At 40.1% G+C, this 19,062-nt stretch overlaps 1 protein-coding gene across 1 annotated transcript in view; it reads left to right on the forward strand.

The window, feature by feature from the left end:
* Positions 1-19,062, forward strand: part of HIP1R (huntingtin interacting protein 1 related) — a 227,164-nt gene that overhangs the window by 84,770 nt on the left and 123,332 nt on the right. Inside the window, exons 2-8 of the mRNA XM_077461870.1 lie at positions 4,032-4,095; positions 7,654-7,796; positions 11,586-11,642; positions 12,900-12,980; positions 13,063-13,139; positions 15,511-15,572; positions 17,731-17,871. Of these exons, the coding sequence (XP_077317996.1) occupies positions 4,032-4,095; positions 7,654-7,796; positions 11,586-11,642; positions 12,900-12,980; positions 13,063-13,139; positions 15,511-15,572; positions 17,731-17,871 (625 nt within the window). The remainder of the gene's footprint in view (positions 1-4,031; positions 4,096-7,653; positions 7,797-11,585; positions 11,643-12,899; positions 12,981-13,062; positions 13,140-15,510; positions 15,573-17,730; positions 17,872-19,062) is intronic.

Below are 19,062 nucleotides of genomic sequence, written 5' to 3' on the forward strand. Positions count from 1 at the left end.
CCATTGCAGGGCGGAAGCGACGTCAAAACGTCACTTCTGCCCATAGTTCTTAAAGTAAAATTTTTTATTTATTTATTTATTTTTTTATTTCATTTTATTTATTTTTTTTTTTTTTAATTGCTTTTTAGTGTAACTATGAGATCCAAGGTCTTTTTGACCCCAGATCTCATATTTAAGAGGTCCTGTCCTGCATTTTTTTTTCTATCAAGGGATGTTTACATGCCTTGTAATAAGAATAAAAGTGACACAATTTATTTTTTATTTTTTTAAAACAACAGTGTAAAAATAAAAAAATAAAAGGTAAAATGAGAAAAAGAATTTGTTTTAAATTCGCTCCATCCTGCCAAGCTCGCATGCAGAAGCGAACGCTTACGTGAGCAGCGCCCACATATGAAAACTGTGTTCAAACCACACATGTGAGGTATCGCTGCGATTGTTGAAGCGAGAGCATTAATCCTAGCCCTAGACCTCCTCTGTAACGCAAAACATGCAACCTGTAGAATTTTTTTAAACGTCGTATATGGAGATTTTTAAGGGTAAAAGTTGCCATTCTACGAGCAAGCCCAATTTTGAAGTGTGACATGTTGATTATCAATTTACTTGGCATAACATTATCTTTCACAATATAAAAATAAATTGAGCTAACTTTACTGTTGTCTAGGGCTGGGGAAAAAAATCGATTTAAATCTTGAATCGAGTTGAGAGGTCAAATCGATTCAAAATTTCAGCAAATCGCCTAAAAACTCCTGCCCGCAGCTCCTCAGGACTGAAGCGGTGTCCATCAAAAATAAATCATCACTCGAATCGTGAATAGATTTTTTGTAAAAAAAAATAAATAAAATTGCAGAATATATATATATATATATATATATATATATATATATATATATATATATATATATATATTTATATATATTTTTTTTTTTTTTTTTTTTTTAATCGCCCAGCTCTACTGTTGTCTTATTTTTATTCAAAAAAGTGTATTTAAAAAAAAAAGGCGCTTCTAAGACCGTTGTGCAAATACGGTTTGACAAAGTATTGCAATGACCGCCATTTTATTCTCTAGGATGTTAGAAAAAAAATTATAATGTTTGGGGGTAAGTAATTTTCTAGTAAAAAAAAATGTTTTTAAATTGTAAGCAACAAATCTCGGAAAGAGGCACCCCCCTAATCGGTTCAAAGATCGCAGTGCGAACTGTGAAATAGTACAGGAATCTGATCGCATGGGTGTGAACATGCAATTCAATTTCCAGTGCAGACCAAATAAAGAATCTTTCACCATTTTGGTGCAAATGCGATGTGATTTCAGCCATACAATTTGTATGGCTAAATTTGCATCACATAGACATCACATATGATGCGCACAGCAATGCGGCGCGAATCACATGCAATGTTTGGCATTGCACTAGTGTGAACTCAGACTTATCCAGCATATCACAATTCGCAGCATGAGCATTGACTCTGTTGGTGCCTACCGTACTTGTGCATTGGGGTGCCATGCAAAGCAACAGGTTAATTTTCATCCCACCCTCAGTGAAACGTACCCTTTCTTTGCTCTCCTACCACTCTGTTAATATTAATGAAGTAAATTTAAAAAAGTATGTTCAGGTATGGGGGAGCTTGTTACTCGCACAGTGCGACGGCTGATTTATACCAATCACTAGAGCCGTCACATAATGGAGAAATCATTACTTTGTAAGCTACAGCTTAAACATCATGTAGCTTCACCTGATCCCAGCGGCTGAATGGATCAGCAGGGAAGCAAAAGAAAGGTAAGTATTTGCTGCAGAGGACTGGATAAAGGACAAGGCACAGGTTTTCTTATTATATTATGCGTAATCATTATTATGTAAACTTTTGGAGCTATAGAAATCATGTATAATATTATAAAATGAGGTCTCCTATCACCTGTATTTGTCTTGTTTAATCATTTTTTGAAGTAAAAATAAAAACGGCATTGCCCAAGCAGGAGCTACAATACATTATTGAAAACAAGTATAAGTACGTAAACCGAGGCCCAAATGTAATGGTCCAGAAAAGAGCATTGAAAGCATGTTCGCCTAGTGCGTTCTTTTCATCCGTGTGCTTCTGATTTCCTCCCAAACTCCAAAGACATGCTGGTAGGTTAATTGGCTCCTGTCTAAATTGGCCTGAGTATGTACATTGGGCATAGAAAAGCATCACCCCAATTTGTTTTTGCTTTGCAGCCTCAAATGATGACTTTTTTTGTTTTATCCAGCTGCATTGATATGGCCTATCCAAGAGTGAGAATGCACAGCAGGGGATAATAATCGTAAATGAGAGAATTGTAATGTGGGGTAGTTTACCACCAAGTAATCTCTTTGTGTGGATGCTCAATGGTAAGGAAAATTGGATGGAATTTGTGCGATTGACTCCAGAGGGAGGAAAATGTTACCTGAACTCCCGAGAGGTATGAAAACTGGAAGAGGGTATGGTGACAGTACGGAAGTGTCACGTGGGGGTTGGTGAGAATAAGGAGAGCGTAAGAGGTTTAATTTGTAATGTCCTGCGTTCTGGAGTCCAGTAATATTGGGGTTGACTCTAATTGTGATTTTCCCTGGCTCCATGGCTATAACAAAAATAATTGGACAAAGCGGACAACCCTGAGTTGTGCCTCGGTATACACTGTATACACATATACACAGAATACTGTGCTTTCCCAAAAAATAAGCTCTACCCTGAAAATAAGAACTAGCGTGATTTTCTGGGAAGGCTGCAATATAAGCCCTACTAAAGTCCTTGTAAAAATATATAATCCGTTTTGTTAAGATTATATAATGTCCAGTGTGTCTCCCTTTTTGTAACTTTATTGTTGAAAATACCTTATTTACAGCACTGCTAGGTGCTCACATGACCCGCCAGAGATCTTCTCCTCTTGGCTGATGCCAGCGGCTCCTCCCTCTGCAGTCCTCGGAATGGGGAAGAGCTCTGGCGGGTCATGTGAACGCCCAGCGGGGCTGTAAAATAGGCGTTTTCAACAAAGTTACAAAAGGAGACTCATTGGACATTATATAATCTTTTTATAACGTTACAAAAGGAGACTCATTGGACATTATATAATCTTTTTATAACGTTACAAAAGGAGACTCATTGGACATTATATAATCTTTTTATAACGTTACAAAAGGAGACTCATTGGACATTATATCATATTTTAACAAACGGCTTATATATTTTCACAATGACTAATTTTTGGGATTAAAGATGTCATAATGATGACTCCTGAGCTAAAGAGGGTATGAGGAAAAGAGGGACATGGATAAGACATCCCCTGAAATCAAGCCCTAGTGTGTAGCCAAAACTAATAAGACCCGGTCTTATTTTTGGGAAAACATGGTAGTAGCTTGCATAGCAAACCATAGTTGAAGGGGCAGAGTGTAAAGCCAAGATCCACGAAAGACGGCAAGCACCAACATGGGAAAATGTCTCCCCTAGGATTTTACCGGTGTATGGTATAGATCAGTGATGGTGAACCTTGGCACCCCAGATGTTTTGGAACTACATTTCCCATGATTCTCAAATGCACTTCATGAGCATGATAGGAAATGTATTTCCAAAACATCTGGGGTGCCGAGGTTCGCCATCACTGGTATAGATCCTGATACTGGATGCCTTTAGTGTCTGTCACAGTGGTAGAATGGTAAGGTTCAGGTTTTATTGTAAATTATTTTTGTAAATACCAATGAAAGTTGCCTTTTAGTAGCACTGATTTCAGATCTTGAACGTTGGGTTTGATTTTTCTTCTTTATTACACTGCATTGATGATTACGTATGTATAATAATAAATAAGGCTTTACTATAGATGAAATAAAGCCTAAATAATCAGCCTTTTGTGAAGTTTTGCCCATAGCAGTTTTATCCATTTGGTGGAATTTTGATTTGCTTTCTCTTTGAGGTTTTTGATGTGGAATAATTGTTTTATTAAAGAAACAATGCTACCTAATATTGAAACTTGCTGTTTATTGTAAGAATTTCTAAACTTTTTTTTTTGTTTCCTTCATCTCTTACAGGCTGTCAGCATCAGCAAGGCTATCAATGCTCAGGAAGCTCCAGTAAAAGAGAAACATGCCCGGCGTATCCTTTACATATAATGGTTTATCCTTCTCCTGTACTTGAAATTGTCTGAAGTTGCATCGTTTTTTTGTTTTGTTTTTTGAGTTGGCATGTATAGCACTATAACACATACACACACATTTTCCAAGTAACACTACGATTGCTTTGTGAGGATTGTTCCAAACTGCTGCCTCTGTGTGCAACGAGCAATGGAGGTGTGAAGTTTAATTGCTTGCAACACTTGAGCCCTTACATACTCACCGGCCACTTTATTAGGTACACCTGTTCAATTGCTTGGTAACACAAATGGCTAATCAGCCAATCACATGGCAGTAACTCAATGCATTTAGGCATCTAGATGTAGTGAAGACAACTTTCGAAGTCCGAGCATCAGAATGGGGAAGAAAGAGGATTTAAGCGACTTTGAACGTGACATGCTTGTTGGTGCCAGACCGGCTGATCTGAGTATTTCAAAAACTGCAGATCTACTGGGATTTTTACACACAACCATCTCTAGGGTTTACAGAGAATTGGTCTGAGAAAGGGAAAATATCCAGTGAGCGGCAGTTGTGTGGACAAAAATGCCTTGTTGATGTCAGAGGAGAATGGGAAGACTGGTTTGAGATGGTAGTAACTCAAATAACCATTTGTTATTAACCAACCAATGCAGAATACAATCTTTCAATGCAAAACACATCGAACCTTGAAGCAAATGGGCTACAGCAGCAGAAGGCAACACTGGTTGCCACTCCTGTCAGCTAAGAACAGGAAACGGAGGCTAAAATTCACACAGGCTCACCAAAATTGGACAATAGAAGATTGGAAAAACATTGCCTGGTCTGATGAGTCTAAATTTCAGCTACGACATTCATATGGCAGGGTCAGAATGTGGTGTAAATAACATGAAATCATGGATCCATCCTGCCTTGTATCAATGGTTCAGGCTGGTGGTGGTGTAATGGTGTGGGGGATATTTTCTTGGCACACTTTGGGCCCCTTAGTACCAATTGAGCACCGTTTAAATGCCACGGCCTACGCAAGTATTGTTGCTGACCATGTCTATCCCTTTTATGACTACAGGCTACCCATCTTCTGATGGCTACTTCCAGCAGGATAATGCCACAAAGCTCAAATACTCTTAAGCCGGTTTCTTGACCATACATGACAATGAGCTCACTGTACTCCAATGGCCCCCACAGTCACCAGATCTCAATCCAATAGAGCATCTTTGAGATGTGTTGGAATGGGAGATTCAATCATGGATGTGCAGCTGACAAAAATGTGGCAACTGCGTGATGCCATCATGTCAATATGGACCAAATTCTGAGGAATGTTTTCAACACCTTGTTGAATTTATACCATGAAGATTTAGGGCAGTTCAGAAGACAAAAGGGGGTCCAATCTGATATTAGCAAGGTGTACCTAATAAAGTGGCCGGTGAGTTTATATGCTCTTTATATGTTCTTTAGTATGAACTGGAGTTACTTTTCCACCACCAAAAATTGGCATGGGACTTTCCCTGAAAGTCTGATTAGCGGCCATGGGAATATAAACACACTTCATGGTAAGGACACCTGAATACATATGGCTTATGGTTGTTTTTACCCCTCAAAATTCCCATAGTTTATGAAACTTTGATCATTTTATTATAAGGATACTTAAAGTATAACTAAAGGCAAAACTTTTATTTTTTTTAGTTTTGGATAGAATGTAGAGAGATTAGAACACCTGTCAATTTTTATTGCTGTCTGTGACCCCGGTAAGGAGATTGACCCTCTCTATTTGTCCTGTTTACTATTATCCGTGAAAGTAAAAAGAAAACCCCAAATTTTGGGTTGTCCCCAGAAAAGGAACAGATGGGAAATCTTCCAATGGGGTCACTAGTTTTGGTGAGCTGGGGGTCCCCAATAAAATCATTTTAATTTTCAGAGCTTTCCTCTCACTTCCTGTTTGGCTTTGGGACAGGAAGTGAAGCAAAATCTCCACAATTGGACAGATGGTGAAAAAAAAAATCTGATGGGTTATATCCATCCCTTACTTCTATCCAAAATGTGGGGGGTGGGGGGGGGGAGTTTTGCCCGTATTTCTACCTGTCCAGGGTTCTAGGGCTGTTCTCACCCGAGCTGGTTCTTTGCTGGCATTTCTAGAGTGGGAATCCAGTTGTGGCATAACAGCCAGCTTTCCTGTCACACATCCCAAAAGGCTTATGGGCAGGGAGAGGAGGGGGGGCAACTTCTGGTGGATTCACCTAGGCGAAGAGAAGGGGGGGTGACTTAAACGTGGTACTTTTTAGTGTAAAGTTCTGCTTTAAGTAAGTGTTGTTTTTTTTTTTTTTTTTTTTTTTTTTTTTTTTTTAAATGCCTCCTTCAGGGAAAACATTACTAGATACCTGTATATTTTTACGTATTATTTTTGTGTAACTATTTGTTAGTAATGTTCTGTGTTTTTGAATGGAACGGAGTTCGTATACACACATAGTTTGTTCCTGCAAAATTTCTAATTTTGTTCCACCCTCAAAGTTTTTTTATTTTATTATTTTTAAGTCAGCAGGTGCAAACACTGCTTTTAATAGACACTTACCTGTCCAGGGAGCCCATGATGTCGGCCCACGAGGCTGATCCGTCCATCGGATTGGGTGCTGGCGCTGCCATGTGCTTTTTCCTGTTTATTAATGTTACTGGTCTATATTTGCTAATTATTTTCAGCCGTTACCTGTACATCAGTGTTAATTTCGTCAACAAAAGCGCTTTCGTGAAAGTTTTCATTTATGCCATTGGATCACACAGAGTTTTTATTTTTATGTATTTATTTTTTTATTTTAACGTTACTCTGTCAAAAAAGCACTATTCTTGTAAGGAAGCTTTGTTTACCTTAAAGGCCTTTATATAATAACTAGATCTGTGTCTGTAGCGCATGTTCAAACCTTAATATCATAAACAATAACCTATTCGAGTTTTCACTCCAGCAGTATATAATAAGTTTGAAAATTGTAGAGACGTGCTTAAATAATGCATTACATAGTAACTACACCCATTAGATGTTGACTAAAATGATTTTAGTTGACTAAATACGACTAAAACAAATACAGTTGCAGAAGACTAAAACTAAAATGGCATTTTAGTCAAAAGACTAAAACTAAATCGAAATTTGCTGTTAAAAAGGACACTGCTGTACATCACACCTTTTATTTGTAACATTAAAGGGTTAGTTCACTTTTACAAAAAACTGCCTATGGATGTAAGGGGTGTTTGTAGATAAAAATCATAAAGCATCAATTTTATCTGTATTGAAAGTAACAAAGGGGCTGTGATCTCTGAGGACCTTCCAAAATGTCTAACCACCATGGTCTTCGGTGCTTTTTGAGTTATTGACCCAGAACAAACATGCAGTAAGTAAAGTCAATGCTCCAGATGTGTGTGCTTTTTTTTTTTTTTTTATCAGGGACTCAAAGTAATGATGTTATGGATCAGCATGACAGCCAGGAAACTGGTATTTTTAGAAAGAAATAGCAGCTTTGACAGCCTGCATAGTCCCTCAGTAGGGGCTTTCAGAAATGAGTTTTTCTTAACAACAATGTAGGGATCATTCTGGGAACCCACCATGAGAAAGGGGCATTTACTTTCTGGTCGTATGCCATTGGCCTGCCATTGCCCAGCAGCTCTATCCTGAGTTGGAAGTTCTGTCACGTCCTTCATAAAGTGCTTCGTGATGGTCATCAGAATGTGAGCTATTCTTGTAATTTTCGAATTAACTGGGCAATGTTTAAAAGCATAAATGTGTAGGTGATATTAAAGTTTGTATTTGTTTGAATTAACTGATAAACATAATTAATTTATATTGCAGTGATGTTGACCTAGATGATGGGTTTAGTAGGAAGCTTATATACCACTAACCATCTCTGCTACACAGGGCTTGCCTAAGTGATCATTCAGGACAAATCTGATCATTAGAGGAGAGCAGACTGCTTTCCCAGCAAAGCTAGAGAACTGACTATGCAGTGCTCTCCTGCATAGAGTGGCCATTTTTTAATAGGAGAGCAGAGGGACTTGCAGGACCACCAGATATTTCAATGTTACAATGGAAGCAATACAAAGGGAGTGTTACTTTTTCATATAAGGACATGGTACACATCAGGAATTGTTGGGGTAACATATTCTTCAAAAAATGCATCTTCCCCATTCTACTTTACATACATGAAAACTAATTATGAACAGTAGGTATAACCCATAGATAGTCAGCAGGACATTACCTTCTCAGCCTGAACCCCTTCCCTGTTTTTTCCTTTCTCTACCTAGGTTTCTAAAAACTCCTCTAGCATAACAAATATCCTACTTGTCAAGAAAACCTTATCTATAATACCATTTGATTTTGCATTAGCAAAAACAATCTAGCAGTTCTTTTCACAGCTCAAGTTTAGGTTTTTTGCATATTGTCCAGCTTGGAAGTTGGAAATCAATGTAGTACTGGGTCCTGCTATGTGCGGCTGCTTAGTGAAAATGGTAAATGGCTCACTCAGCATTTGCACCATTCAGAGAACACCTTGCATTTTAAAGATGACCGCAAAGCATTCTCTGATTAGATATGATGGTTATGTCGCAATCTCCTCCTTGTCCAATCAGAGAAAGCCTTGCATTCATTGATGAAAAGCAAAATGTTCTGTGAATGGCGCCCATGCCAAGTGAGATAGTGTACTAAGCATCAGGGCAGCCACTAGGCATAGTACACTAGCGGGGATTACTGCAATAGCAGTGCCTACTACAGCAGCGTCCAGCTTCCTCTGGGATCTTCCAAGTATGATACATATTTACATTGGTCCAGAGTAACTATGCAAAAATATACATACCTGAACATCAGCTTTAAACAAACCTGTCTCAGGACAGATGTACAAGATAGTTAGGTATATATATATATATACGTGTGTGTGTGTGTGTGTATGTATATATATGTATGTATGTATGTGTGTGTGTGTGTGTGTGTGTGTATATATATATATATATATATATATATATATATATATATATATTATTAAAATAAAAATAAAATTTTTTTATATATGAAATGTATTGCTATAGTATGTGTTCTCCTAATTTTTATCTAGAAAGTTAGAGGTAGGATTTTTCTATCAGAAAAGAACCCAGTGGTTCTGCTCTGTCATAATGGTATCTCCTCTTTTGTCAGCATTTACTGTACACTGAGCCAGGCTTGCAGGCCACTTGCATTTACGGCACCGCTCTGCCATAATGTGCTAATACACTGTGCATACCAGCACATTATAACATAAAGCTCCCTGGGGCCATTTTTAAAATACTTTAAAGAGCTGTTTAATTCTGCTTCGTTTTAAAACCATTTAAAAAATGGTTACGGACAAGACCGTACTAATAACCCCAGCAGAATAATTGTAAGTTTCCAGTAGAAGATATGGGTCTTTGTCATTGCACCACAAATTAGCGCAATGTTTGATAAGTCCGGATCTTTTATTATTATTATTCAGGATTTATATAGCGCCAACAGTTTGCGCAGCGCTTTACAATATGAGGGCAGACCGTACACTTACAATACAAATCAATACAGGAGGGATCAGAGGGCCCTGCTCGTTAGAGCTTACAATCTAAAAGGGAGGGTCAATTTGAAACAAAAGGTAATAACTGTGGGGGAGATGAGCTGATGGAGAAAAGGAAAATACAGTTAGGTGTGGGTGGGGTAGGCTTCTCTGAAGAGTAGTGTTTTCAGGGATCGTCTAAAAGCTAATAAAGTAGGAGATAAGCAGACAGATTGGGGTAGGGCATTCCATAGGAATGGAGAGGCTTTGGAAAAGTCCTGGAGGCGAGTATGGGAGGAGGTGATGAGGGAGCTAGAGAGCAGGAGGTCTTGAGAGGAACGAAGAGAACGAGTAGGTTGGTATTTAGAGACTAAGCTAGTGATGTAGCTGGGGGCAGAGTTGTGGATGGCTTTGTATGTAGTTGTTAGTATTTTGAATTTAATTCTTTGGCTGAGCGGAAGCCAGTGGAGGGATTAACAGAGAGGAGTAGCAGACACAGAGCGATTGGTAAGGTGGATGAGTCTGGCAGCGGCATTCATGATGGATTGAAGAGATGATAGACTATGAAGAGGTAAGCCAATGAGAAGGGAGTTGCAGTAGTCGAGGCGGGAGATGACCAGTGAGTGAATTAAGAGCTTTGTTGTGTCATTGGTCAGAAAGGGGCGTATTTTGGAGATGTTGCGGAGGTTGAGGCGGCAGGATTTGGACAGTGATTGGATGTGTTGCTTGAAGGAGAGTTCAGAGTCCAGGACTACACCTAGAACCTTGGCGTGAGGGGATGGGCTTATGGTTGTGCCATTGATTTTGACAGTGAGATCAGGGGAATGGGCATATGGGGGAGGAAAAATTATAAGTTCGGTTTTGGATAGATTGAGTTTGAGGAAGTGATGTGACATCCAGACTGATATATCTAAAAGTAAATTAGTGATACGTGAGGAGACAGAGTGAGTAAGCTGAGGGGTAGAGAAATAGATTTGGGTGTCGTCAGCATAGAGGTGGTATTGGAAGCCATGGGAGGCTATCAGTTGACCCAGGGAGGAGGTATAGATTGAAAATAGGAGTGGTCCAAGAACAGAACCTTGGGGGACCCCAACAGAGAAAGGAAGAGGAGAGGAGGAAGTAGAGTTGTAAGAAACGCTAAAGGTGCAGTTGGATAAGTAGGAAGAGAACCATTGTGGAGTTTTTTGAGGAGGAGGGGGTGGTCAACCGTATCAAAGGCAGCAGAGAGGTCCAGGAGGAGGAGTACAGAATAATGTCGATTGATTTTGGCCATTAGTCGATCGTTTGTTAGTTTTAGGAGAGCAGTTTCTGTGGAGTGTTGAGGACGAAATCCAGACTGAAGGGGATCAAGAAGGCTATTATCAGCGAGGTGGACACTCAGTCGGTTGTAGACGAGACGTTCGAGTAGTTTGGATAAGAAGGGGAGCAAGGAGATGGGCTGTAGGTTGTTAGGATTGGATGGGTCCAGTGAGGGCTTTTTAAGTATGGGTTTTGCAAGTGCATGTTTTAGAGAGTTGGGGAAGATGCCAGAAGAGAGGGAGAGATTGAAGATGTGAGAGAGTGTAGCATAGAGCCAGAGGGTGAACGTAGCATTTGCGAGGGAACAGGATCCAGAGGGCAGGTGGTAAGGTGGACATTACAAGTAGTTTAGCAACTTTGTCTATAGTGGTGGGGTTGAAAGAGGGAAGTAATGATTGTGCCTGTGGGCATGATGTGTAAAGCGTGGAGGGTATCAGAACAGTAGAGATCTCCCCGCGAATTGTATCAATCTTCTGTTTGAAGTGATTGGCAATCTCCTGGGTAGTGAGTGAGTTGGCAGGTGGAGGCGGTGGAGGACGAAGTAGAGAGTTGAAAGTAGAGAAGAGTTGACGGGGACGGGATGATGAGTCGCTGATGAGTGATCTTTGTGTTTGACCAATATTTTAGCTGCTCTCAATAACCTGCTAACCTTACCAAATGTGTTATTTTGTAGGTTCTAGCAGACTGCCAGCGATACCGCAGTAATATCCGAGAAATTGGAGATTTATGGGTGAGTCGTACTTTTTTTTTAGGGATAGGAAGGTATGGGACATGTTGAAAAATTGTCCAACCAGTGACTGCAGCCAATCAGCAGGTGGCACTGTCAAAATACAAAAGCAGAGACAAACAGCGCCAATTGCTGCACTTAGGTTGGCGCTGTTTGTCTCTGCTTTTGTATTTCTCTAAAGTTATTGATTCTTGGACATTTTCTAACAGCATCTGATCCTTGGACATTGTTCTCTAACCCCCCCGTTTTTTTTTTAATCTACCCATTAGCGCAACAAAAATTTGTCTCTTATCTCGCATAGGCACTGTCAAAATACAGACTGGCAGTCGTGTGTGGGCAGCTTTAATTTGTTCTAACTATTGGGTGGGGGATTGTGGTTGAGAAGATTGTCTTCTTTTAAAGCATAGTACGCACAGCAGGAACTAGATGACTTTTGGTACATGTGTACCACTGTCTGTTCAACAGAAGCTGGTCTAATGGCTGGCTTCTGTCAAACAGCCTTGCTGGAAATCCTGCATTTGATCAGTGCTTGCAGCCAATGGCTGCAAACAGATTCATTTTTTTTTCTGTTGTGGGGGTGAGTCACTACTATCAGAATACAGTAGCTCAGTGGAAGAGATCCTTGCATCACTAATTGCAGTGTTGATGCAGGGATTTGTAAGTAATGTAAAAAAAAAATGCTGAGCATATATGCCCAGCTTAAAGTGGTTGTAAAACCCTTACAACACACTTTGACCTACAGGTAAGCCTAAATTAAGGCTTACCTGTAGGTCCAAGAAATATCTCCTAAACCTACACGGTTTAGGAGATATTTGCCGAAAGACAGGCACCACTGTCTACGGCGCATGCGCCGTAGACAGCGGTGCGCAGTCGCACTGAGCGCGCCGCAGTCAACGGCGATATGCCACGAGTGGCGGCTCATGCGCGGGAGTGACTTAATTGCGGCTTCGCCGAATGACAGACCCACCGAAAAGATGGATGCGGCAGACTACAGGGGACAGCGGTGACTTCGCTGGCTCCTGTGTCAGGTAAGTGACACATAATGGACTACTATGCGATGCATAGTAGTCCATTATGCTTTACCTTTGCAGGGAATGAAAGAGGACGTAAATCCATCAGGGTTTACTTCCTATTTAAGGGTATACATTAGTGCTGTCTGATGGCAGTTTCCAGACTGTGTGACTGTCAAAGTTCTCTGCAAGTTTTTTTTTTTATACTAATGGCACTATTTTTCTTGTGTGAAATTGTATTTTCCATTAGGGACATTTACACGATCGATATGGACAACTTGTAATTCTTTATACGAAACTGCTGCTTTATAAGATTAGCTTCCACACAAAGGTATGACCACACATTTTTGTAATACTTGTGGCTTTTTATTTATTAACCGATTGCTAGAATTCTGGATTTTTTTGTACTTCAGCATCCGGAGTTCCCTCCAAACCTGGAAGTGACAGATGATGTTCTTGAAAAAGCAGCTGGCACAGATGTCAACAACATGTAGGTTGCTTATGTTCCTAGGAAACATTTTAATCTTCCTGTACATGTTTGAATAGTTACTTTGCTTTACATAAATCTGCTTACGGGCCTGTTTTGACTGCCTATTGTTTGCTTTAAAGGATAGGTTCACCTTTAGCAATATGTTACGTGTTACACCTGTATTTAGAGTGTAATATGTTGCTATGCACCCCCCCCCCCCTTTCTTTCACAATGATCTGTGAATTGATAAACTACAAGTCCTGCCTGCCACTTCAGCAGATGGACTTGTAGGCCAATATCAGCATTTCCCCCTCCGGCTGCCTTCCGCTCACCCTGGCCGGGAGGTTCGAGCAACCAGCTGATGTGTCCACTGGCTGGCTGAAGACTTTGTTCGGGTCCCAGATCTAGTAACCCGGAAGCGATGTCATGACATCACTTCCTGGTTTACTGGCATCTTAAAGGCACCAGTTAAAAAAAAAAAAGAAAGTATTCAAAAACGCAGATCTTGACGTTTTTGAATACTTTCAAGTGCAGAGGGAGTAAAGACAGATACATAAAGAGTACCTGTCACTGCCTATTTCTGTCACAAGGCATGTTTACATTCCTTGTGACAGCAATAACAGTTATAAAAAAAATAAAAATTTTAAATGTACAGAATATCAGCCCATATCATCAGATATCGGCCTGAGAGGTGGCCGAAAATATCGGTATCGGCACTGAAAAAACTATATCGGTCGATCCCTAGTTTGTATACAAGTATATGGGCATAGAAAATTTGCCTGAAGGAAGTCAACTGCACCTATCAGTTCTTAATGATCTCAAACGTTTAAAACTCATGTCAAATTGATGCCATCAACACAAGTCCCGTATGTGCATATCCTTTGCATGTTGTACCTGATAAAAATAACAACTAGAGAGTATCATACATTAAAAGAGATGGTGATCTCACAGAATAAAAAAAAATAGATATACTGTAGTAGGATTGTGTCCAATTACACTGAGCATAACCTGTCGATCTTGAGTATTGGAGAGGTTTCGTCCACTTAGTTTTAGCAGCCTTTGAACGAATGCATAATAAGTGAACTCTTTGGTTCATTTAAAGCGGAGTTCCAATCATTTAAAAGTCATCACCTACAAAAAGTATAGCTGTTGACTTTTAATAAACACCTACTCACCTGTCCCAAGGTCCAGTGATGTGGCTGCCCGAAGTCTCGCTCCTCTCCACGGCGCTATCAATGTAAGCATGGGCTGTGACAGCTTTCGGCTTCGCAACCGGGGGCACACTGCACATGCGCGAGTCGTGCTGCATGTTGTTAATGTGACGTGTCCCAGAAGATTGCAGGGAAGGAGGAGGGAGAGGAGAACTCCTGCTCGGCACCGCAATGCGGGAGCAGCTGGGTACCTGTGAAAACTAGGTAGCCACTCAACCCCCCCCCACCCCCCCCAAAAAAAAAAATTACATGTGGTATGTTGGGGTGTAAGGATTTATTAAAGCATAAGTTCCACTTTTGGGTGCAATGCCACTTGCTTTAAGTTGCACTGTTTAGGTGGTGCTTTTTGGCCGCTAGCAGGGCACTTTTAACCCCTGCTAATGGCCAAAGGAGGAGTTAAAACCACCTGTGTCGCGGCACTTCTGAATTGCTTTTTCAGGAGCTTCGGAAGTGCTGCCCATTCATTTCAGCACTCAGGCTTTCCCACTGGGAATACATGAGAGGCAGTTTTCAGGTGCTTTACAGGCACTATTTTTAGAGCTAAAACGCCTGAAAACCGCCTTCAGTGTGAAAGTAGCCTTAGACTGAGAACTGAACACTCAGACTGCAGATTGGTCAATTCCCAGTGTTACATGAGCAGAGAGCCGGTGACTGTTAATCACTGGCTCTCTGGTCTTCCCCTCCAGCTCCCACTGTAGCATTGAGCTGTGAAGGGGAGCGGCTGGCTAAAGTATAACTAAAGACATCGTTTTTTATTTTATTTTTTTGGAGATGGATTGTAACACCTGTCAGGCTTTCATTACTGTCTGTGTCCCCGTTAGAGAATTTCACTCTCTTTTTGATTTGGTGACCATTATCAAAAATAAAAAAAATCCCAAAATTTCCAGTGGTCAACAGAACAGGAATAGAGGAGGCATCTTCAAATGGGGACACCAATTATGGTGATCCTGGTGACTACCAGAGATTTTACTCACATTGGATGGATTTTCTCTCATTTCCTGCTGTGGTTATGGAGCAGGAGGTTAGGGGAAATCTCCCCAATAGGACAAAAGATGGAAGGAAAAGGGCAGTGGATTTTGCCCTCCCTTACTGTATCCAAAAAGAAAAAAGTTTTGCCCTCAGTTCTACATTTTAAGTTAATTATTATTTCTGTCATTTAACATTTGCTGTGTTTTCAACAGATTTCAGCTAACAGTAGAAATGTTTGATTATATGGACTGTGAGCTTAAACTTGCTGAGGCTGGTAAGTAGATTTTCAGCACATACCTCATAATCCATTATTGTCTAGTCTGGAATAGAACATTATACTGAACATGTTCTTGCCCCATGTATCCTCCTGTTCATTGAGAGCACTTGTAGATTAGTACTGTCAGAGTTCATTTCTTCCAGCTGTGACTCCACAGTGATTTAGCAGTTGCCCTTATTTCAGAGCCTAAAAACTCTGTACCTTGGCAATCCAGGAGATGCCAGAAACCCCTGCTCTGGTGCAGAGCTGCTCCAAAAGTTGCTAGTGCATACTTTATTGAAACAGTTTGGTCTGCTACAGTCACTTTTCTTTGCCATCCTGAGTCTTAACTTGGCTCTGACAGCACAGACAACTGGACAGAAGGGCAAGAGGCATATTCACTAAGAGAAAAAAATGGATTTCTTATGTAAAATTTGTAAAAAAATAATTCTGGCAATACTGTACAGGACATAGGCTGTCTGTCATAATGGATGGGGGTAATATGCTGCACGTTCAGTTGATTGAACACTGGCAAAGTAACTCAAAGCTTTAAAGTGGTTATAAAGCCTAACCATTTTTTATATGTGCATTCATGATTTTTCCCCAAAAGGTGAACTTAGTCTTTAATCCCAAGATCAACTCTGTCATTCTGCTGATCAAAAAACGGATAGATGTTTTGCATTGTAATAGTTCCAAAGAAAGATGTTATTACTTTCAGCATTTAATGTACAATTTTGACTTGTTGTAAGAAACAACGATATGAGACAAATGTCACCATAGATAACATTACAGTAGTAACACTGACTTTACTTAATGCATTGAAACTGTAAGTTGTCTGTAGTTATATGTTGGCGGCAATGATAGAAGATTCATGCCTCCAGTCAGTAACTAGGCGTAACAGTGTAAAGAGTTATTTTTAAACTCTCCTTTTGATGTTTTCCCTTTGTCCCAGTAATATATTGGCTCTATCTCCTTTCTTTTGTATTTGCAATGACATTTTAAAATTATTATTTCTGTAGACAAAGCAGTACAGTTTTTTTCTTATAACCGAGTTAAAATGTGTACTTTCCTTTTTTAGTAACTTTTGCCAATTTCATTAAAGTGGTATTAAACCCAAAAGCAAACATTTATTATATCTCAGCTTACCAATTCTTACCGGTATATGTAATGGCTGTGTTAGTTTTCTCTTTTAGGGTTTATTTTATTTTTAACTGGTGATCCAGCCAGTAAGTCTGTTGTTTTTCAACAGAACAAGCTGTCCTGTAAATGTATCTGTTAAGAATGTTGAGATCAATCATTTATCACTGACAGGGGTGCTAACAATTATCAGCTTTTGTTTGTTTATCCGAGCAGAAAGAAATAAATTACCGTAGTTTGTGTAACTGCGGTGTTAGCTGGAGTATGGCTTCAATTTGTTAGTGTATCTAAATCTGCTAGTCCATCCAACTTGCCTTCCCCCAGGTTGACAATGTTGCTGTTCAAAGGTGTTCCTTGATCCAGTGTGTTACAGGTCAGGTCACCAGATGAAAACAGAGGATCAAATAAACTAATGCAGCCACCACATCTAATGATTGGTAAACTTCAATATATAATTTTTTTGTTTTTGGGTTTAAATCCGCTTTTAATGTCATCTAATGGTGAAATCCTGAATTTTTTTATTTGTTCTTTAACAAATCGTTAAGGTTCATATGCTGTACTCTGTCTCCAGGATCGCTGCCCTTGATCTGGATAGTATAGCTTTCACTAAACTTCCTGTGCTATGACTACACAGAAGCCATTTTTTTGTTTTTCTGACACTTTTCTGTCCCCTTGTGCCATTCACAAAATTCAAAATGTTCTGTGAATTAACAAGGGGAGAGGAGGGTAGGGTAAACAACCAAATTGCTTCTGTTTGAGCACCGCAGCTCTCATTCACAATGTTGGAAGATTAGTGAAAGCTCCTCAAAGACGGCTATTTTTTACAGAGCTCGTTTTTTTTTTATTTGCCTGAAGTTTTGCTTTAATATAATTTGCTCTTAGAGTGGCTTAGTATCGGCCTTCCAGAGGCCGCACTTGTCGGTGTGGTGTTCAGCGAGGTGTGGGTGACAGAATTTTTCCTGCATGGTCTTAGTGTACAGTGTGAGTACCTTTTTATATAATGTATGCTGCATGAAGTAACAGAGTCTTCCATGATCAGTTATCAGACAGCTGAACAGTGCCATTGCGGTCTCCCAGATGTCATCCGGACAATGTAAGCTGGCTCCTCTTATACAGGTGATTCAAGACTGCAGTCATCTTTATCACTACACCGTCAAGTTGATGTTCAAGTTGCACTCCTGTAAGTGGATTTGATGTTTCATAATTTCTTCCTTCCTCGTTATTGTGAGTTTGGTAAAGACATTTAAAGCAAGAGCTTGTAGACTACATCAGCCATTGCCCCCTCCATATTGGTGTGTTTACAAAGATTGTTCTGAATTTTAGGCTATATTCACCATATGATTGACTTTAGTAAACGTTGATGCATTTACATTTCATATATGGTTTTTAAAGGGCAGTCAGAACAGGTAAATGGAATTTGACTTGCTCACGAGGATGCAAGCTCCAGGGCCTATATTTGAGAAGTTTTATGGTATCGGACATCTGATATGTACAAGGGTGTTTTGGATATAACACCGAGCAAATATTTAAAGCCGTGGAGCTTAAAAGAGAAGAGTTTTTTTTTTTTTTTTTTTTTTTTTTGCTGTGCTGTTTTTTCCCTGTGAGCTGCTAATACATAAAAAATCTTTTCAGCCCTCTAAGAAGTGCGCTCTTTCTGTTAAAATCAAGGTAACTAACGGGAGGGACTACAGTCTTCCCAGGATTCTTATGCTGACAGTTTTGTCTGAATCCAACTCCTTTCCTTCTCTTCTGTTTGATCAGACTCTGGACTGTCTGCTCTCCCCCCTCCTCCCTCCTCTCAAACAGCATACATCGATTCTCTTAAGCCGAGTACACCCGACTGGACTTTCCGGCAGGCTAGGTCTGACAGAATCAGTCCATAGGACAATCCGATCGTTTTTCGTTAAAAAAAATAAATAAATCAGACGGACCTAGAAATAGAACATGTTTCAAATCTGTCCGACGCACTCAATTCCGATCGGGAAAACCGTTCGTCTGTATGCTGGTCCGCTTGGTATGACGGACCAAATACGACACGAGGGAAGCTCTTGGCTACTGGCTATTGAACTTCCTTTTTTAATCCCGTCTTATGTCATCGAGTTCAAAACGAACGGACTTTCGAACGAACTTGGTTCATGTGTGGCCAAGTCCCTTCGTTCGGAAAGTCCGTCAGAACTCTGCCGAAAGTTCGTCGGGAAGACCGTCGGACCTAGTCTGCCAGATAGTCTGGTCGTGTGTATGCGCCATTACAGGCACCCTCTGCACACTGTATAGCTGCCTGCTATGCTGCAGTTCTGACCTGTGCATTTCCAAGATAAAAAGGTCTGTGCTGTATAGCAGGCAGCTACAGTTTTTAGATGGAGGCTGTCTG

Source organism: Lithobates pipiens, unplaced genomic scaffold (genome assembly GCF_037356315.1).
Source record: "Lithobates pipiens isolate NorthernLeopardFrog02 unplaced genomic scaffold, aLitPip1_a1.2 Scaffold_3, whole genome shotgun sequence".
NCBI classification, from domain to species: Eukaryota; Metazoa; Chordata; class Amphibia; order Anura; family Ranidae; genus Lithobates; species Lithobates pipiens.